This window comes from Somniosus microcephalus, chromosome 3 (assembly GCF_052327205.1).
Source record: "Somniosus microcephalus isolate GS21.2 chromosome 3, FLI_Smic_1.0, whole genome shotgun sequence".
NCBI lineage: Eukaryota > Metazoa > Chordata > Chondrichthyes > Squaliformes > Somniosidae > Somniosus > Somniosus microcephalus.
In genome coordinates, this window is record NC_140989.1 from 172,977,530 (window position 1) to 173,000,196 (window position 22,667).

Below are 22,667 nucleotides of genomic sequence, written 5' to 3' on the forward strand. Positions count from 1 at the left end.
CCACGCGCTCTCCCATGCCACTTCAGAGCCCTCGGTCAGAGCCCCGCCGGAGTCCACACCCAAATGAGATAGGAGTCTCAACCCCTGAACAGCCGCAGGAGCAGCAGACTGCTGGCGAGTCCTCACAGGCTCGCCACCCCAGAGGACGCCCGCCAAAGGTGTCGAGACAGGAGCAGCAGGAAAGTGAGCAAGGGGCCTCCACATCTGCTGAAGCCACAGGGTACCACCACGTAGGAGCACGCGTAAGAGAAAAATAAAGCACCACTAATCACAAGGGTAGTCACTTGGGTGAAAAGTCTTGTACATAGTTTTAATGCCATCAGTTTCTTGTACATAAAAAATCTGGTGGTAACTGCTGGAGTTGTGGCGTCTGTCATTTGGCAAATGGGGATTTCACATTGAGGCCTTAGGATTACTTGCAGATGTCAGCAAGCTGGTCCAATAGGTAGAAATGCGCAGGGATGGGCCATTGTCCATGCTCAGGTAAGAAGCAGCGAGGCTACAGTGTTTGATGTACCAGGCTAAGCAAATCTGGACAGGATGAGTGCGTTCCTTGCATTGCGCCCAGCAATGTTCTCGCGCATTGGTGCCGCTGGTTGACGGGCCTCTGCAGGATGCTCGTTTCCGTCGTCGTCGTCGTCCTCCTCAGCAGCATCCTCATCCGAGGCGGCTCTGTGAGGAGCCTCTTGGTCCTGTGGAATTGGCAAGCCACGACGCTGTGCCATGTTGTGAAGCACACAGCCTACCACAATGATTTTGGAGACCCTGGCTGCTGAGTACTTCAGGGCTCCACCTGATCTATCGAGGCATCTGAAGCGCATGTTTAGCAATCCGATGGCTTGCTCGATAATGCATCTGGTGGAAATGTGGCTGGAGTTGTAGCGCTCCTCGGCTTCGTTGGCTGGTCTCCTCACCGGCGTCATTAGCCAAGTCCGCAGGGGATATCCCTTGTCTCCAAGTAGCCATCCCTGAAGTTCGTTTGGCAGACTGAATAGCGGAAGCACAGTAGACTGGCGCAGTATGAGGGAGTCATGGCAGCTGCCAGGGTACTTGGCACAAACATGCAAAGTCTCCTTCTTGTGGTCACACACCAGCTGAACGTTAAGGGAGTGGAAGCCCTTGCAGTTGACAAAAACTCCTGGATTGCGATGGAGTGCCCTAAGGGCCACGTGTGTAGTCAATGACACCCTGCACCCTTGGAAAGTCTGCCAGCTGAGCTACTCCACGCGCTCGCACCCTCACACTTGCGCGATCCCGGGTGAAATGGATGTGATTGTGTGCGAGGGCAAAGAGGCCATCGGTGACCTGTTTGATGCAAGTGTGTGCGGCTGCCTGGGAAATGCCGCTGATGTCTGCTGCTGATCCCTGGAAGGAGCCTGAGGCATAAAAGTTGAGTGCGGTGGTGACTTTGATGGCCACTGGTAAGGAGTGTCGACCTGGTGCTCTGGGCTCCAGGTCTTGCTGTAGCATTGCGCAGATGTCAGTCACTACCTCTCGCGAAAGTCAGAGCCGCCTTTGGCACTGCTGCTCAGTCATGTTGAGGTAGCTCACCCTGTGTCTGTAGACCCTGTTTGGGGGTATCTCCTGCGCCGACGGCTTTCCATGCGCTGGCCCCTTCTGGCCTGTGCTGCCTCAGGTGGCTGAGCCGCAGCCTGTCCCTCCTGCTGGTGCTGCTGTTGTTGCTGGATCTGCTCCAGCCTCCTCTGCTGTTGGAGATCCTCTAATGCCAAGAAGGGAAGGAACAAAAGGCCTCCCATGCTTCTGGCAGATGCCTCCATTGAGGAAGCGCTGAGTGAGGGTGCTGAGAGGGGCTTCCCAGGAGCTCACACTGGAGAAGTGTGTGAGGCTCCAACCTTCCACAGCTGTGCCTAAGCCTTCAACAAGTTGCCCCAAGCCTGGAGCAACAAGGTCCTGCAACCTACAAATGCTGACTGATTAAATCTCTTCTTTCCTGATTGACCTGCAGCTGAAAGTAAGCAAGCTGACATTGTTCACGCCAGGTTTCATCAGCGGTGTTCCCACCAGGCGTGGTTTACGTGGGGAAAGGCTGAAAATTGCAAGGGCCCCTTAAAATAGGATTACAGATGCCAATTATTGCTCATTATGCTCCCGCCGACCAGTCCCGCCTGCTGCGGGCGGGACTGATTCGGGTCGCGCTGAAACAACGGGGCAAAAGTCGGATGGGGCGGGGAATCGGGGGGGGGGTCGCGACCCCCTATTTCTGCGATTTTTTTTTTTTTTTTTTTTTTCCAATCCCCACCCGCCTGAAACCCCGCCTGACGCCTCCAGGAAAATCGGGGCCGATGTCTTGGCTGGTTGCTGCCTTGCACCACCTAGTGGCAGATGAAATGGTAGCAGTTTGGGAACAATGTCTGCACGCTTGGCAATGGAATCAGGGGTCCAGGCCAAATTGAAGTACAGCTGTAGTATGGAATAATTTTTACTGAAGTGATGGCCTTGCGGGTATTGGTATGGCTCAGTATAGCACGAAGCCATAAAGGCCAGAAGGTCCAAGGTCTGTGCTAAGTTAGCTGATCTCCACCAAGGCAACCTCACCCAAGGTGGTCTTGAGTCTCACTCTTGTTTGCAATATAGTGACCCCTAAACATCTACTCCCTCCACTACTGGTGTACTGTGTCTGCAGTATGTACTCTACAGGATGCACTGCAGCAACTTGCTATGCCTTCTTCGACTGCACCTCCCAAACCCACGACCTCCACCACCTAGGAAGACAAGGGAAGCAGGTGCATGAGAACACCACCACCTCCAAGTTCCCCTCTGTCATACACTATCCTGACTTGGACATTCCATCGCCATTCCTTCATCGTCGTTGTGTCAAAATCCCTACCTAACAGCATTGTGGGAGTACTTTCACCAAACAATGCTTCAAGAAGAAGGCCCATCCCCATCTTATCAGGGCAACTAGTGATGAGCAATAAATGCCAGCCTTGCCAGTGATGCCCACAGCCCCAGAATATTTTTTAAAATCCTGTTGAAAAGTACACATGTGGATGTCAGTTGAGAAGAGGATTGAACTTGGCAGTGATGGCAACAACCCAATAGTCTACCAACACTTACTGTCTAGGCTGCTAGGATCTGCGATATCTTATCCCAGTAGGAGCTGGCACTTCTAGGAGAATAGAAGCAGTAGAGCAAGGGCTGGGAAATTGCATTAAAATCATTTTCTCTCTGTAGGTGGCAGAATTATAATGGCATGTCGGGATATGGAGAAATGTGAATCAGCAGCTCGAGAAATTCGAGGAGAAACCCTGAGTCATCATGTCTATGCCAGGCACCTTGACCTTGCATCACTTAAATCGATTAGAGAGTTTGCCAAGAAAGTAACTGAAGGTAAAACATTGATTACTTCCATCAACCATTTGTGACTAGTGTATACTGAAGGACTACAGGTCATTTATTTTCTAACCAGGTTGATTTAATTTGGTATGTTTGAATGTTAGTGGAAAAATGTTTGTCTTTTATCCATGAAACACAATTGCAAAATAACTAATAATGTAAAATTTAAATTGAGGAAACAATAGTTTGTGTAACTCCTTAATAAAAATTTTTTTTAAAACTGTCTAGAATCCTAGAATCATACAGCGCAGAAGGAGCTCATTCGGCCTACCTGTGCCGGCTCTTTGAAAGAGCTATCCAATTAGTCCCACTCCCCTGCTCTTTCTTCATAGCCCTGCAATTTTCTCCCCAACAAGTATTTATCTAATTCCTTTTTTAAAGTTACTATTGAATCTGCTTCTACCACCCTTTCAGGCAGTGCATTCCAGTTCATAACACTGGCTCTTTGCCAATTTTCTTAAATCTGTGCCCTCTGGTTACCGATCCTTCTGCCAGTGGAAACAATTTCGCCGTATAATTTTGAATGCCTCTATTAAATCTCCCCTTAACTTTCTCTGCTTTAAGGAGAACAATCTAAACTTCTCTGGTCTCTCCACATAACTGAAGTCCCTCATCCCTGGTACCATTCTGGTAAATCTCCTCTGCACACTCTCCAAGGCCTTGACGCCCTTCCTAAAGGGTGGTGCCCATACTGGACATAATACTCCAGCTGAGACCTAACCAGTGATTTATAAAGGTTTAACATACCTTCCTTGCTTTTGTACTCTGGGCCAGATAATAGCATGGTGCCAGAAGGGAGGGGGGGTGGGGGAGCGATTTGTGGACAGGAAACCTGGAAGTAAGGGTTTCCCTCCGGTCCTGCCAAATTTAACAGCAGGAACTGTTTTTAATTAACTCAACAAGTTTCCCATCTCTTAGCCAGTTCTGTATCTTCGCAGCCACTGCCCCTTTAATCCCATGGGCTTTAATTTTGCTAACAAATCTATTATGTGGTACTTTATCAAATACCTTTTGAAAGTCCATATATATAACAGCAACCACACTACCCTCATCAACCCTATCCGTTACTTCAGAAAATAATTCAATCAAGTTTGTCAAACACGATTTGCCTTTAACAAATCCGTGCTAGCTGTCATTGATTAGCCCAAGTTTTTCAAAGTGATAATTAATTTTGTCCAGGATTATTGTCTGTAAAAATTTCCCCACCACCAATGTTAGGTTTACTGGCCTGTAGTTACCTGGTCTATCACTCTCCCTTTTTTGAACAGGGGTGTAACATTTGCAACCCTCCAGTCCTCTGGCACCACTCCCATATCTAAGGAGGATTGGAAGATTGTGGCCAGAGCCTCCGCAATTTCCACCCTTACTTTCCTCCGCAACCTACAATGCATCCCATTCGGACTGAGTGACTTTTCTACTTTGAGAGCCGCTAACCTTTCAAGTACCTCCTCTTTATATATTTTTATCCTATCCATTTTCTCTACTACCACAAATGCAAAATACTCATTCAGTACCTTTTATGTTACCTGCTAAAAATGACCCAATTCACATACAAACCGGAGTCAAGCAAGGCTGTGTCATCGCACCAACGCTCTTGATTTTCCTTGCTGCAATGCTCCATCTCACCCTCAGTAAGCTCCCCGCTGGACTGGAGCTAATTTACAGAACAAACGGGAAACTGTTCAACCTCCGTCGCCTCCAGTCCAGATCCAAGGTCGTCCCATCCTCTGTCGTCGAATTACAGTACGCAGACGACGCTTGCGTCTGTGCTCACTCGGAAGTCGAACTCCAAACCATCGTCAACACCTTCACCGAAGCGTATGAGAGCATGTGCCTTACACTAAACATCCGTAAGACAAAGGTCCTCTACCAACCTGCCCCCGCCACACAGTACTGCCCCCCCCGATTATCAAAATCCACGACAAGGCCTTGGACAACGTGGACCACTTTCTATACCTCGGGAGCCTACTGTCAACAAGGGCAGACGTCGACGACGAAGTCCAACACCGCCTTCAGTGTGCCAGTGCAGCCTTCGGTCGCCTGAGGAAGAGAGTGCTTGAAAACCAGTACCTCAAACCCAGCACTAAGCTCATGGTCTACAGAGCAGCAGTGATACCCGCCCTGCTGTATGCCTCAGAGACATGGACCATGTACAGCAGGCACCTCAAAGCACTGGCGAGGTACCACCAACGCTGCCTCCGCAAGTTCCTGCAAATCCATTGGCAGGCTAGGCGCACCAACGTCGGTGTTCTTGCTCAGGCCAACATTCCCAGCATCGAAGCTTTGACCACGCTCAATCAGCTCCAATGGACGGGTCACATTGTCCGCATGCCCGGTACGACACTCTCAAAACAAGCGCTCTACTCGGAACTCCGACACGGCAAGAGAGCCCCAGGTGAGCAGAGGAAACGCTTCAAGGACGCCCTCAAAGCCTCCTTGAAAAAGTGTAACATCCCCACCGACACCTGGGAATCCCTGGCCCAAGACCGCACAAAGTGGAGGAGAAGCATCCGGAAAGTGGAGGAGAAGCATCCGGGAAGGCGCCGAACACCTCGAGACCTTGAAACTTATAAAATTCTGACAGGACTGGACAGACTAGATGCAGGAAGGATGTTCCCGATGGTTGGGGAGTCCAGAACCAGGGGACACAGTCTAAGGATAAAGGGTAAGCCATTTAGGACAGAAATGAGGAGGAATTTCTTCACCCAGAGAGTGGTGAACCTGTGGAACTCTCTACCACAGAAGGCGGTGGAGGCCAGTTCATTAAATATATTCAAGAAGGAGTTAGATATATTTCTTAAGGCTAAAGGGATCAAGGGGTATGGGGAGAAAGCAGGGACCGGGTACTGACTTTGGATGATCAGCCATGATCGCATTGAATGGCAGAGCAGGCTCGAGGGGCCGAATGGCCTACTCCTGCTCCTATCTTCTATGTTTCTATGAGTCTCTTCGCCAGGAGCAAGCGCAAGGCGCGCACGTCAACCCAAGCACCCCACCCACCCGCACCTTCAACCATCGTCTGCCCCACCTGTGACAGAGACTGTAGGTCCCACATTGGACTCATCAGTCACCTGCGAACTCATTTTTAATGTGGAAGCAAGTCATCCTCGGTTCCGAGGGACTGCCTAAGAAGAAGAATAATCTATTCTCGTACACTCTTTTTGCCCCTCTTATTTCCTTTTTCAGTTCTCCTCTGAAATGTATGTATTCAGCCCTGCCCGCCTTTACAAAGATGGCGGCGGTGGCGACGCTCGGCTCAGGCCCGCCCCTCCAGCCTTCACAAAGATGGCGGCGATCGCTGGCCTTTTGTCGATCGCGACGGGAGGCGCCTAGCTCGGGCGTGGCTGGTCAACAGACGCCCAGGCTTTGAGGCCTGGAAAAACTGTGAAAGGTAGGAAAATTAGAGGTTAGACAAAAGATTTACAAATTAATTCACTTTTTTAAAAAACAATTTGTCTTTTAAAAGCAACTTTTTTTTTGCTGGAAATGTAGATTTGAAAAGAAACACGCAGAAAGCGGGAAAAAGAAATGAAAAGTTTGGAATCAAGATGGCGGCGACTCACCTCGGTTCAGAACGATAAGGCCCGCCCACACACGCACCGATTGGTGGACCATCAGGTCACCGAAGCGTAGGATTGGTCAATCGTGCCGTCACTCGACTCTAGGAGGGCCCGCCCGCACGTGCCAGGAACCCGCACGTGCCAGGAACCCGCCCCCGCCACGCAGCGATTGGTCAACCGTCGGGTCGCACGACCATACGATTGGTCGACCTCGACGTCACTCGATGCTAATGAGCGGAATGTTGAACGTTTTTTGGATACCGCGGGCGCAATTTTTGTCTGGCCGAAACGTAAATACGCTTATGATGGTTCTGGAATCGTAAGCTTTCTTTCGATGTAACACACGTGTAGGTACGCTCTATAACTTTCGAGTTTATTCAATGCGGACAGACAGACGGAATGACAGACAGAAGAACCGATATATTACATACATTGAAGCTACAGAAATAGTTGCCTGATCTTTTTGTGGATCCCAGTAAAGTAGCTCCTTAGCAGCTAAAAGGAACTCATACAAGGACTGGTGGGAAAACGTACAGCCTCGGAGCTTATATTGAATTGCTACTGTAATCACAGGGTACAGTTTACATCTCATGAGTATCAATGAAAAGTACTGCAGAATACACTTATTGTAACTTTGCCTGAAATTCAAAACTCCCTAATTTTTTTTCTTTATTTAGAGGAAGAGAATATAAATGTGTTAATTAACAATGCTGGTATTATGAGATGTCCTCACTGGAAAACAGAAGATGGATTTGAAATGCAATTGGGTGTAAATCACCTTGGTAAGCTCTGTAGTCTTTCAGATTTATATGTGTTGATGAACTTGCTTTCAGTATATTTCACGTGAAACTGTCAGAGTGGGAGAAATTCACACTGGAGGTAATTTTAACCTAACCTGCCCAGCAGACAACTGATGGTATCAAATCGGCCACCTGTTTTACACCCCGTTTGATTTAATTTTCCATTATCATTAGGTTAAAATTACTCCCTTTTTTTGTTACTACTTGTTTTTTTTTTCTCCCCATCACCTCTTCGGGTGTCCTTGCGGTGTTCCCCAGCTGAGAAGACAGACTTGCTCTCAGTCCTCTGCTGCTCTGCAATGAAGCAGCAGGAAATACACAAGAGTTAGCTCACTAATATTTTCTCCTCTCCCTCCTGGTGGCAGAGCATAGAGTCATAGAGTAATACAGCACGGATAGAGGCCCTTCGGCCCATCGTGTCCGCGCCGGCCATCAAGCCCTGTCTAATCTAATCCCATATTCCAGCATTTGGCCCGTAGCCTTGTATGCTATGGCATTTCAAGTGCACATCCAAATGCTTCTTAAATGTTGTGAGGGTTTCTGCCTCCACAACCCTTTCAGGCAGTGAGTTCCAGACTCCAACCACCCTCTGGGTGAAAAAGTTCTTTCTCAAATCCCCTCTAAACCTCCCGCCCTTTACCCTGAATCTATGCCCCCTAGTTATTGACCCCTCTACTAAGGGAAAAAGCTCCTCAGCATCCATCCTATCTATGCCCCTCATAATTTTGTACACAGGTTTCCAGGTTTCAGTCTGCAACTCAGCCTGATGGCACAGCTAATATTGGAAGCTCATTATGTGGAGAACTGATGGCAGTATCCTATGGTTGGCCAGAATTCCGCTTCTCTATTTGTGTATATGAGAAACTCCTACTCCTAAAATAGACTTGATCCTTAGTGAAAGATATTCGCAAGGACTTGGAAAGTTTGATTATGAAATAATGCTTTGCATGAAAATGTTGAAACCAATAATAATCAAATAACTATAATGTGTGTTTGTTCTGGGAAAGCAGTGGTGCAATGCCGAACCCAGGATAATTCTAAGATAACAAGTCGTTACATGTTCAAGCTCAGTGAAACTGACCAAAAGTTGTAAGCTTTGTCTATTGATGAAATACAAGTTTTCACTATGTGTCACCATATGAAAAATAAATTACCTACCAAATGCAAATATGTTTGTTGATAGATTCTATGTAAGGCAGTGCCAAGTGCAGATGGAGTGTTTGAAGAGACTGCTGGATTATCTTCAGTCACAGTACTAAGTATGAGAGGCTCTGAAAAATTTCAACATGAAGTACACTTATTTTCCAATTGAATTGTAGTGCACGTTTAAAAAGCACTATAAATTTTTTAAATGTATAAAGTTTAAAGATTTGCGATACAGTAGTTGAGGTTGTTTGGCAAGAGTAATAGGTTGAGCATGCAGAGAGGAGAATGATCCTGCAGTGGCTGCAGGTGACACTGACGTGGTCTGTCCTTCGTGTTTGGGTGGTCTGTCCTTCGTGTTTGGGTGGTCTTTGAGATAATGCACCCTTCATTCTCAGTTGAGTTAAGCAAGCAGTCAGGAAGGCAGGTAAGATTGCTTACTTTTCTCCAGCTCCAGTTGAAGCCTCAGCAATGCCTGTAGTGATTGGTGTACATCCCATAGGTATCTTTCTTTTCTCCCTCTCCTTCAGGCACTGACTCATTTTAAGGTAAGGTTGGTAAGTGCTGCCATATCTCTGGTACCTTACCCAAGTGACCGTTGTTCTTGTGAGCCTAGGCACGAGTGTCAGCAGGCTATTCAGCAGTGTGTGCCCCCGGCAGCCGAACCCGATCCTGCCCTCACCAAATGCCTGTATATAAGTGCTTTTCAGCAGAGGTCACCAGATAGTGATTAAAAATGGCAATCCTGTGTGTGTGTTTTTCCCTTTCTCTGTCCCAGTGCCTCTGGTGTGAATTGTCGCACCCTGAATGCTGCCCTGGCTGAGATCAGATAACATAGATCAGGAATTGAACTTGTGGCTTTCTGGTCTTTATGGCTTAATGTTATACCACATGGTCCTTTTAACCACTAAGCCATCAGGAAGACCCCTCCACCCCCCCCCCCCCCCCCAAAATATCTTATCCACATGTTTATTGTGTAGGGCTGTGTTGTACCATTGCTGGGGATGCATATTCTCGTTGCTAGCTGTGAGATCGCTGTCATAAGAACACAAGAAATACGAGCAGAAGTAGGCCATACGGCCCCCTCGAGCCTGCTCCGCCATTCAATAAGATCATGGCTGATCCTTGACCTCAACTCCACTTTCCTGCCCGACTCCCATATCTCTTGATTCCCTTAGAGTCGAAATGTCTATTGATCTTAGCCTTGAATATACTCAAAAACTGAGCATCCACAGCCCTGTGGGGTAGAGAATTCCAAACATTCACAACCCTCTGAGTGAAGAAATTTCTCCTCATCTCAGTCCTAAATTAAATATTATTCCCAATTAAATATTGGGAAGACCGAAGCCATTGTTTTCATCCCAGCCACAAACTCCATTCCCTAGCAACTGACTCCATCCCTCTCCCTAACATCTGTCTGAGGCTGAACCACACTGTTCGCAACCTTGGTGTCATATTTGACCCTGAAATGAGATTCCGACCACATATCTGTAGCATAACTAAGACTGCCTATTTCCACCTCCGTAACATCGCCCGTCTCTGCCCTTGCCTCAGCTCATCTGCTGCTGAAACCCTCATCCATGCCTTTTACCTCTAGACTTGACTATTCCAACGCACTCCTGGCTGGCCTCCCACATTCTCCCCTACGTAAACTGGAGGTCATCCAAAACTCGGCTACCCGTGTCCTAACTTGCACCAAGTCCCATTCACCATCACCCCTGTGCTCGCTGACCTACATTGGCTCCCTGTTAAACAACCTCTCGATTTCAAAATTCTCATCCTTGTTTTCAAATCCCTCCATGACCTCCCCCCTCCCTATCTCTGTAATCTCCTTCAGCCCCACAACCCGGCCCCCCCCCCGCCGAGATATCTGCACTCTAATTCTGCCCTCTGGAGCATCCCTGATTATAGTCGCTCAATCATTGGTGGCCGTGCTTTAAGCTCTGGAATTCCCTGCCTAAACCTCTCTGCCTCGCGACCTTTCTTTCCTCCTTTAAGACGCTCCTTAAAACCTACCTCCTTTGACCAAACTTTTGGTCACCTGCACTAATTTCTCCTGATGTGGCTCGGTGTCATTTTTGTCTTTTAATACTCCTGTGAAGCGCCTTGGGATGTTTTACTACATTAAAGGTGCTATATAAATTGTTGTTGTTGTAAATGGTTGACCCCTTATCCTGAGACTATGACCCCTAGTTCTTGACTCTCCAGCCAGGGAAAACAGCTTCTCAGCATCTACCCTGTCAAGCCCCCTCAGAAACTTAAATGTTTCAATGAGATCCCTTCTCATTCTTCTAAACTCCAGAGAGTATAGGCCCATTCTACTCGATCTCTCCTCGTAGGATAACCCTCTCATTCCAGGAATCAGTCTAGTGAACCTTCGTTGCACCCACTCTAAGGCAAGTTGATCCTTCCTTAAGCACGGATACCAAAAATGAACACTACTCCAGGTGTGGTCTCACTAAAGCCCTGTTCAACTGTAGCAAGACTTCCTTACTCTAGTACTCCAACCCCCTTGCAATAAAGGCCAACATACCATTTGCCTTCCTAATTGCTTGCTGTACCTGCAAGTTAACTTTGTGTTTTGTGTACAAGGACACACACATCTCTCTCAACACCAACATTTAATAGTTGCGCACCATTTAAAAAAATATTCAATTTTTCTATTCTTCCTACCAAAGTGAATAACCTCACCTTTCTCCACATTATACTCCATCTGCCACCTTATTGCCCACTCACTTAACCTGTCTATATCCCTTTGCAGACCCTTTTGTCCTCCTCGCAGCTTATCTTCCCACCTAGCTTTGTATCATCAGCAAACTTGGATACATTATACTCAGTCCTTTCATCTAAGTCATCAATATAGATTATAAATAGCTGAGGCCCCAGCACTGATCCTTGCGGCACCCCACTATTGACAGCCTGCCAACCAGAAAATGACCCGTTTATTCCTACTCTCTGTTTTCTGTCCTTTAACCAATCCTCTTATCTGTGCGAATATATTAGCCTCAACCACATGAGCCCTCTTCTTGTGGCACCTTATCGAATGCCTTTTGAAAATCCAAATATGGTACATCTATTGGTACCCCTTTATCTACCCTGCTAGTTACATCCTTAAAAATAGATTTGTCAAACACGACTTCCCATGTTGACTCTGCCTAATCCTATTATAATTTTCTAAGTGCCCTGTTACCACTTCCTTAATAGTGGATTCCAGCATTTTCCCAACGACTGATGTCAGGCTAACTAGCCTATAGTTCCCTGTTTGCGCTCTCCCTCCTTTCTTGAATTTACATTTGCTACCTTCTAATCCACTGGGACTGTTTCAGAATTTAGGGAATTTTGGAAGATCACAACCAATGCATCCACTATCTCTGCAGCCACCTCTTTAGAACCTTAGGATGTAAGCCATCAAGTTCAGGGGATTTGTTGGCTTTTAGTCCCATTAATTTCTCCAGTACTTTTTCTTTACTAATATTATTTACTTTAAGTTCCTCACTCTCATTAGACCGTTAGCGCCCCACAATTTCTGGTATGTTTTTTGTGTCTTCTACTGCGAGGACAGATACAAAATATTTGTTTAACGTCTCTGCCATTTCCTTATTCCTCATTATAATTTCTCCTGTCTCCGCTTCTAAGGGACCCACATTTACTTTTGCTACTCTCTTTTTACATACTTATAGAAGCTCTTACAATTTGATTTTATATTTCTTGCTAGTTTACACTCATTCTATTTTCTCCGTCTTTATCAATATTTTGGTCATCCTTTGCTGGTTTCTAAAACTCTCCCAATCCTCAGGCTTGCTACTCTTGGCAACATTATAAGCCTCTTCTTTTAATCTAATACTATTCTTAGCCTCTTTAGTTGGCCACGGATGGATCACTTTCCTGTGGAGCTTTTATTTCTCAATGGAATGTATATTTGTTGAGTATTATGAAATATTTATTTAAATGTTCACCATTGCTTATCTACCATCATACCTTTTAATCTAATTTCCCAATCTACCTTAGCCAACTCGCCCTCATTCCTATGTAATTGGTTTTATTTAACTTTTATACTCTCGTTTTGAACTTAAGTACGTCATACTCAAACTCAATGTGAAATTCTATCATATTATGATTACTCTATGATCACTCTTCCCCAGTGGATCCCTTACTATGAGATTACTAATTAACCCTGTCTCATTATGCAAGACATGTTCTAAAATAGCCTCTTCCCTGGTTGGTTCCATGATGTATTGTTCTAGGAAACTGTCTCAAATCCATTCCCTAAACTCATCCTCCAAACTACTTTTGCCAATTTGATTTGTGCAGTCTATATGAAGATTATTGCATTACCTTTGTTACAAGCTCCTCTTATTTCTTGATTAATACTCTGTCCAACAGTATAGCTACTGTTAGGGGGCCTATAAACTACTCCCACCAGTGCTTTCTGCCCCTTATTATTTCTCGTCTCCACCCATACTGATTCTATTTCTTGCTCTTTCGAGCCAAGATCCTTCCTCACTACTGTCATCCTTTATTATCAGGGCCACCCTCCCTCACCCACCCACCCCCCCCCCCACCACCTTTTCCATTTTGTCTGTCTTTTCAAAACGTCAAGTACCTTGGAATAATTAGTTCCCAACCTTGGTCACTATGCAACCATGTCTCTGTAATGACTATTAGATCAAACCCATTTATCTCTATTTGTGCCATTAATTTGTCTATCTTGTTACAGATGCTTCGTGCATTCAGATAAAGCACCTTTTTAATTTTAACCTTTTACCATTTTCCCCTGCTTTAATCTTATTCACTGATGCACTAGCATGCTGTATGGGTCTTCTGGTATCTCAGCATCAGGCTGATTCGGCATGTGAGTTGAATTGGGGAAGTTTAAAAAAATATTTTGTTTGCGGAGAGCATGTCACTGACCTGTTCTGAGGCTTCTAATAATGCTGCTTTTTATGTCCTTGCACTTTCGAGATGTTGACATTTTCTAATTTGGTGCAGAAATAACACCTTCATCTTCGAGATGTTTCCTTCAACATAAGTTGTGACCTCGCCCTAGCAAAATGTTATGGAATACACTTGTTCAAATCTTTCCAAAATTGTACAATATTAATGGGGCACAGAATGAACCAGCAGCTAATACTGTTAGTACCAAAATCAAAGAAACAACTGTTCTTCAGATTTAATCTTTTCAAGATCAGGGCCCATGCCTACAAACTAGCAGCATGCCCAAAAATCCAGAGAGAAAACTGATGGTGACTGTGAAATGGACCAGGTACTGGAGTTGGTAGGAAACTGATTGATTGTTTCTGTGAGTTTTTTTTTAAAAGGCACAGATACAAGTAGTAAAGCCTTTCAGCAGTTTAATGTTTTTCATTTATTAAAACATTGTTTATAAAGCTTAGTGATGTTGGATTTCTTTTCTTTTAATGTAGGCCATTTTTTGTTGACAAACTTGTTGCTTGAGAAGTTAAAGAACTCTGGAAACGGTCGCATCATAAACGTGTCCTCACTAGCTCACATAGTGGGGCAAATTGATTTCAATGATCTCAACTGGGAAAAGAAAAAATATGACACGAAGGCAGCATACTGTCAAAGTAAACTTGCAAATGTATTGTTTACAAAGGAGTTGGCTAAAAGGCTACATGGTAAGTTGAGTTGAGTTGATATGCTATTCGCTAGCTACTGAAATGTATGACCTGCCACTGTGTAATGCACCTCTCTTCGAATGGCTTATTGGATACACACTCTTACCAAAGCTGAGACTCAGGCCTAGGAATAACAAGTGGTTGTATTTACCCAAGATAGATAAATTAACAGTATAACACAGTGACATTATATTGCTCTACACTCCTTGAATAAAAATAATAAATACACAATTTTCTTTTTCTGTAATCTCAATCTAGTCACCTTGGCTAGGCTGGCACAGTAATTTAAGACACTCGGCCTTCCAGCTGTTGGCTGTGAGATCCAAACACTAACTGGAACTGGCTGTGGCCTGCCAATATTGTTCTGTAAGAGGAAGTCTCTGACCACATGTTATCCCACACAGAGGGCTTCAGCCAATCAATGGCTGTACACTTTTCTCAAAAGGTCTCAAACAGCTCTCCATCAAAGTCACAGTCTGAGCTGGTGCCTATTCTTTAATCTGTGACTAGGTGGCATGTGAACACCTCTGCGGATATCCTGCCACAAAGGCAGCAGACAACTGCATCACTTTTATAAGTACATTTCAATTGAAACCTTGAACTACTACTGTGCTCCTACTTATCAATTTGCATTTATGAAGAACACTTGCCAGCTTGTCTGAAACTGAACTGATGTGTTCTCCTTTGAGGAATAACCTGTGTGATCGATTCTGTTTTAACACAAAAATATCCAGGTTAAAATTTTCAGCTCCGCCATTGGATTGTGTAAATAGATGATACAGCATGACCAGACATTGCTCAGCCTGACGCTGCTCTCACCCACACACACTTTACACCAGGAGTTACTGGATAACGACGAGCACCAGACCACTGCCTGTCTTTTTGTTTCTCTGGGGTGCTGAGGCCAATTGGAGTGCCCTACCACCTTGCTAGCTCAGCACAGACTCAGGATTACACACAAGACCTTTTTTGTCTATTTTGACATTTAATACTGTGGTGATGTGATCCATCACTGATTTTAGTCTGTATCAGCCAGCACACTGCTCACTTGAGTACAAAGAGAAACGCAGGACAGTGGTGAGAATAGGAAGGGTGGTCTTCAGAGGGAAAGAGTTAAAATAAGTAATTAATTAGTCTGGATATAGAGTGGAACCAGAGAGAACTCGGACTCAAATCTGAGAAGGGTGGGACCAACATGAGGAAAAATAGAGCAGAAAGGTTAATTTAACAGATAGACCGCTCGAGGAAAAAGAATGTGATATAAATGATAATCAGTAAAACTGAGGCAATAATTTAAAAACTTTTATTGAATGAGTGACATATGCTGTAATTACTTCAAGTGGAGAGAGTTCATCCTTTTGAAACTGACTGTTGAATGTGAAGAGAAAATCTATAATACTGTGTACTTCAAAAGTCACGAATACAGTTTGGTATATAGACGTTGCAAAATAGTGCCAGCAGAAAAATGAATGACAGGGAATAATAAAGTAAATTCAGAATTTTAAAAATCTGAACAGTATAATTTACATGAAAGACCACACAGTTTTCAAAATATACCAATTTAATGTTATAGGTTTAGAATGTTATTTTACTGTTGCAGAGATATTCAGTGAAGATCTGTATAGTTCCCTCCCTGAACAGACTCGATGGACAAGTTACTGTATTTAAGTGACACCTGCAGGTAATACTATCTGGCTCTGGAAGCTCCTCATTGAAAAGATTTTGGGCTGCTTCTGAACCAGTGCGACTCACTTCCATTCACAGAGCCACTAATGAGGTGATTGAGATTAAAGAAGAATGTTCACCTCCAAAAACCCTGCCAGGAGAAACAGCTCATTTGTTAATTGGGAATAGAACAAATAATTGGGTAGTGCTGCTGGCTTTTACAGCATGAAGACACTGGCTTGGAACCTACCTCACACTCCTACCAGCATTGCTCCACCTCTCCATTGCCTGCCTCAGGAACATATGATACTGGGGGCCCCAACTGGAGGACGGCAACAATGCTGCTGGAAGTGGGATGTGAGCCTTTTTCTTTAATACTGCACACCAATAACCTGTGGCTCCGTGCTGGGAATAGGAGGGAAGATTGCTGTCAGAATTTGGCATCATCACCTTGGAGCAACTGACTGACTCAAATCAGCCCTTAAAAAGGCTCACACAGGACTACAGAGCCTGAGCATGTCTGAACTTGTACCTCCAACAGACTGTGACTTCTTGAAGGCTGTTAAACACCCACTGTCCTCTATCATACAGCAATGTACTGAGCATTCTGTCCCACCAGTCCCCATGCACACTGGGCACAGGTGCTGCTGTCTTTAACCCACCTGCCCGGTGCTGTTGCCATTAGCTTACCCGAGTTCCAATGTTGATGCGTCTCTTCACCAACATTTGCAAAGACAAATGGGCAAGAGATGACGAATAGTAGAATAAGAGAAAAAGGAAAATGAAAAACAAAGTGAAGTAAGAGGGAAACAAATTGGGGGGTGGGGGCACGGGGGTAGACTGATTTGGAGGAGTATTGGGAAAAAGAAAAGTGGAGGTGGGGAATGATGGAAACAGAGGAGGAGAGATTCCATGGCACTATTCAAAATAAATGTCCTTGGAGTACTGACCAACATTCTTCCTTATGCCACTAAAAAAATTAAATTACAGAAATATGCTGGGTGAGCTCCCATAATGTCTCAATTAGTAAGTGGTGTGACACAAGCTAGAAAAACCAGAAAGATCCCAGATTCAATCCCCAGCCTGTATTGAGTTAGGCGGAAGCAGCAGAGGTGCTATAATTGACCTGCCTATCCCCAGAGGGGAGTAGTGAACACTATTCATGTGTGATCTGCAACAGTGAGTCACCAAGCTATTTGACCGCATCACCTAGCTTGACTGTCTCAGCTACTCACTGTCACATGATTTACTTGCAGAGCCATCAAGGGGAGCACATATGCTCATTTTTGATGCTTTAAATTTAATTTCACAGATGAAAATGACAAACCTTTCTATGTGATTTTCTTTACTAAAGGAAGTGGGGTAACAGTCAATGCTGTGCACCCGGGGGTGACTAACACAGAACTTGGCAGACACACAGGAATGCACAAATCAAACTTTTCTAGTACAGTATTGGGTAAGTGATGCAGACTACTTTTTGTTTCACCTTACAAACACTAAGTGTCTTCCCGGTAAATTGTTTGAAGTGTACTATGGTTGTGAGCATTGAAGAACTAAATCAGATAGCACAGCACACCCTCAGCATCACCTAAATGTGTGCACAACTGCAGTTTTCTACAGCCTCTAGTGATATTTTTTCATCCATTAAGTTTACTGGATACAATCAGATGCTGTGCAAAGTGACTTCCAGTAGCAGCAGTTTTACAATGTTTTAAGTTTGCTGGTGCTTTGAATTTGGCCTGTTTACATTATGTGGCATGATTTCAAACACCGGTGGCTGAAGCAACTACGCATAAGATTGGAACAACTGGCACTTAACAAAATGCCTTTGACTTTGTGTAAGGTGCTTTAGGAGGGGATTTGAATAAGCAGGACTTGGCAGATAAATTAGGCAAAATGACTGAAGACATAAGTGCAACAGTTAGGGATAATAGAGGCCTGTCCACACCCAAGTATCACCCACATGCCTTCACTCAAGGCAAGTTATTCCTGACATAAGAACATAAGAAATAGGAGCTGGAGTAGACCATTTGGCCCTTCAAACCTGCTCTGCCATTCAACAAGATCATGGCTGATCTTTTACCTCAACACCACCTTCCCGCACTATCCCCATATTTCTTAATTCCCTTCATTCCCAAAAATCTATCAATCTCTGACTTGAATATACTCAACGACTGAGCACCCACAGCTCTCTGGGGTAGAAAATTCCAAAGATTAACAACCCTTTGAGTGAAGAAATTTCTCCTCATCTCAGTCCTAAATGGTCTACACCTTATTCTGAGACTGTAACCCTGTGTTCTAGACTCCCCAGCCAGGGGAGACATTTTCCCAGCATTAACCTTGTCGAGCTCCTTAAGAATTTTATATGTTTCAATTAGATCGCCTCTCATTCTTCTGAACTCTAAGGATATAGGCCTAGTCTACTCGATCTCTCCTCATAGGGCAATCCCCTCATCCCAGGAACCAGTCTAGTGAACCTTCGCTGCACTCCCTCTAAGGCAAGAATGTCTTTCCTTCGGTAAGGAGACCAGAACAGTACACAGTACTCCAGGTGTGGCCTCACCAATGCCCTGTGTAATTGTAGTAAGACGTCTTTACTCTAATACTGTAATCCCTTTGTAACAAAAGCTAACATACCATTTGCTTTCCTAATTCTTGCTGTACCTGCATGTTTATTTTGAATTTGAATAATAAATTTGAACAAAACTATCTGATTCACTGGTGCTCAAACTTTTATTGGGCTGGGCCCCACCAGAAAACTCAGCCTCTCATACCCCTTTAGCTAAGGATAGTAGTACAGAATCGTAGAATCATATGGTACAAAAGTATGCCATTCGGCTCATTGTGCCAATGCCAACTCTCTGAAAGAGCTATCCACTTAGTCCATTCCCTTGCTCTTTCCCCCATACCCTTTTAAATTTATGGTTTACAGATATTTATCCACTTCCCTTTTAAAAGCTATTTTGGACCTTGTTTGCACCATTGTTTTTGGCACAGCATTCCTCTGTGTAAATATAAATTCTCATAACCCCTCTCTTCATTCTTTTGGTGATATTAAATTTGTACCCTCTAGCTACCAAATCATCGACCAGTGGAAATAATTTTTCTTAATTTACCTTATCAAAAACAATACTGTCAGATCTCCTAACTACTTTGTTCTAATGAAAAATGCCCCAGATCCTCTAGTTTCTCCTCATAACTAAAGCCTTTCATGCCTGGTATCGTGTTAGTAAAACTTTCTGTAGCATCTCTATAGAATCATAGAACGACACAGCACAGCTAAAGAGTTGGTGTAGGGGGGAGGGTTTTACTTTCCTGGATCACTGGGCCTGCTTCTGGGAAAGGTGGGACTTGTACAAGTCGGACGGGTTGCACCTGAACCAGAGCGGGACAAATATCCTTGCGGGGAGGTTTGCTAGCACTGTTGGGGGGGGTTTAAACTAACTTGGCAGGGGGATGGGATAGGGGGGGATGTGCTGCCAATTATAGAGAAAAAAACAAGTCAGCTTGGTAGACAGGGCAAATATATAAGGGCAAGGCTGGATGGCATCTATTTTAATGCAAGGAGTCTTGCGAATAAGGTGGATGAACTGAAGGTGTTGATAAACACATGGGAGTATGATATTGTTGCTATCACAGAGACATGGTTGAGGGAAGGGCAAGACTGGCAGCTCAATATTCCGGGGTACAGAATCTTCAGGCGAGACAGAGGGGGAGGTATAAGAGGAGGGGGTGTCGCAATATTAATTAAGGAGTCAATTACTGCAGTAAGGAGGGATGATATATTAGCAGGGTCCTCCAATGAGGCCATATGGGTGGAGCTTAAAAACAAAAAGGGGGCAAGCACTTTGCTGGGAGTGTACTATAGGCCTCCAAACAGTCAGGGGGAGATAGAGGAACAGATATGTAGGCAAATCTCAGAGAAATGTGCAAATAATAGGGTAATAATAATGGGGGATTTCAACTTCCCCAATATTAACTGGGATAGTCAGAGTGTGAAAGGCTCAGAGGGTGTAGAATTCTTAAAGTGCATCCAGGAGAGCTTTTTGAGCCAGCATGTAGAAAGTCCTACAAGAGAGGGGGCGGTACTGGACCTAATTCTAGGGAATGTGGCCGGCCAAGTGGAAAAAGTGCTAGTAGGTGAGCACTTTGGTGATAGTGACCATAATATGGTAAGATTTAAGGTGGCCATGGAAAAGGACAGGGATGGGCCGGAAATAAAGGTTCTAAATTGGGGGAAGGCCGATTTTAATAGGATAAGGCAGGATCTGGCCAAAATGGACTGGGATCAGCTACTTGTAGGAAAATCCGCATCGGAGCAATGGGAGGCTTTCAGAAGGGAGATTGAGATCATACAATGGCAACATGTTCCCGTAAAGGTCAAGGGTGGTTCCAAAAACCACAGGGAACCTTGGATGTCAGGGGATATACGGGAATGGATTAGGAAAAAAAGGAGGGCTTTTGGTAGATACAAAAGGCTAAAGACGGAGGAAGCCCTAGAGGAGTACAAAAAGTGCAGGGGGATACTTAAAAAAGAAATTAGGAGATCAAGGAGGGGCCATGAAATAACACTGGCAAGCAAAATAAAGGAAAATCCGAAGATGTTTTATAAGTATATTAAGGGTAAGAGGATAACTAGGGAAAAAATAGGGCCCATTAGGGACAAAAGTGGCAATCTGTGTGTGGAGCCGGAAGATGTAGGAGGGGTTCTGAATGAATTTTTTGCGTCTGTTTTCACTATGGAGAAGGACGATGTAGACATAGAAATAGGGCGGGGGGACTGTGATATGCTCGAACATATTAACATCGAGCGGGGGGAGGTATTGGCGGTTTTAGCTGGCCTAAAAATGGATAAATCCCCAGGCCCGGATGAAATGTATCCCAGGCTGCTGTGTGAGGCAAAGGAGGAGATTGCGGGGGCTCTAACACATATATTCAGGACCTCTCTGGCCACAGGGGATGTGCCAGAGGACTGGAGAACCGCTAATGTAGTACCATTATTCAAGAAGGGTAGTAGGGAAAAACCGGGGAACTACAGGCCAGTGAGCCTAACATCAGTGGTAGGAAAATTATTGGAAAAAATCCTGAGGGACAAAATTTGTCTCCACTTGGAGAGGCAAGGATTAATCAGGGATAGTCAACATGGCTTTGTCAAGGGAAGATCATGTCTGACTAATTTGATTGAATTTTTTGAGGGGGTGACTAGGTGTGTGGATGAGGGTAACGCAGTGGATGTGGTATACATGGATTTCAGTAAGGCCTTCGATAAAGTCCCGCACAGGAGACTGGTCAAGAAGGTAAGAGCCCATGGAATCCAGGGTGCCTTGGCACATTGGATACAAAACTGGCTTAGTGGCAGAAGGCAGAGGGTGATGGTCGAAGGTTGTTTTTGTGACTGGAAGCCTGTGGCCAGTGGGGTACCACAGGGATCGGTGCTGGGTCCCTTGCTGTTTGTGGTCTACATTAATGACTTGGATATGAATGTAAAGGGTATGATCAGTAAGTTCGCGGATGATACAAAAATTGGTAGGGTGGTAAATAGCGAGGAGGGTAGCCTCAGTCTGCAGGACGATATAGATGGGTTGGTCAGATGGGCGGAACAGTGGCAAATGGAATTTAACCCGGAAAAGTGCGAGGTGATGCACTTTGGGGGGACTAACAAGGCAAAGGAATACACAATGAATGGAAAGACCCTAGGCAAGACGGAGGGTCAGAGGGATCTGGGTGTGCAAGTACACAGATCCCTGAAGGCGGCGGAACAGGTGGATAAGGTGGTAAAAAAGGCATATGGGATACTTGCCTTCATTAGCCGAGGCATTGAATATAAGAGCAAGGAGGTTATGATGGAGCTGTATAAAACACTGGTTAGGCCACAGCTGGAATATTGTGTGCAGTTCTGGTCGCCACACTACAGGAAGGATGTGATCGCGTTAAGAGAGGGTGCAGAGGAGGTTCACCAGGATGTTACCAGGGCTGGAGCGCTTCAGCTATGAAGAGAGACTGGGCAGGTTGGGTTTGTTTTCCTTGGAGCTGAGGAGGCTGAGGGGGGACATGATTGAGGTGTACAAAATTATGAGGGGCATAGATAGGATGGATGCTGAGGAGCTTTTTCCCTTAGTAGAGGGGTCGATAACTAGGGGGCATAGATTCAAGGTAAAGGGCGGGAGGTTTAGAGGGGATTTGAGAAAGAACTTTTTCACCCAGAGGGTGGTTGGAGTCTGGAACTCACTGCCTGAAAGGGTTGTGGAGGCAGAAACCCTCACAACATTTAAGAAGCATTTGGATGTGCACTTGAAATGCCATAGCATACAAGGCTACGGGCCAAATGCTGGAATATGGGATTAGATTAGACAGGGCTTGATGGCCGGCGCGGACACGATGGGCCGAAGGGCCTCTATCCGTGCTGTATTACTCTATGACTCTATGACACAGAAGGAGGCTGTTCGGCCCATCGTGCCTGTATCAGCTCTTTGAAAGAGCTATCCAATTAGTCCCCCTCTTTTCCC

General features: G+C 45.0%; 1 protein-coding gene across 3 annotated transcripts in view; it reads left to right on the forward strand.

Moving 5' to 3' along the window:
* The window catches only part of LOC147121566 (retinol dehydrogenase 13-like), a 202,727-nt gene that overhangs the window by 33,401 nt on the left and 146,659 nt on the right, over positions 1-22,667 (forward strand). For all 3 annotated transcript variants that reach the window (XM_085981926.1, XM_085981924.1, XM_085981925.1), the window contains 4 exons: positions 3,196-3,351; positions 7,595-7,699; positions 14,284-14,496; positions 17,516-17,617. In XM_085981926.1, the coding sequence (XP_085838052.1) occupies positions 3,196-3,351; positions 7,595-7,699; positions 14,284-14,496; positions 17,516-17,617 (576 nt within the window). The remainder of the gene's footprint in view (positions 1-3,195; positions 3,352-7,594; positions 7,700-14,283; positions 14,497-17,515; positions 17,618-22,667) is intronic.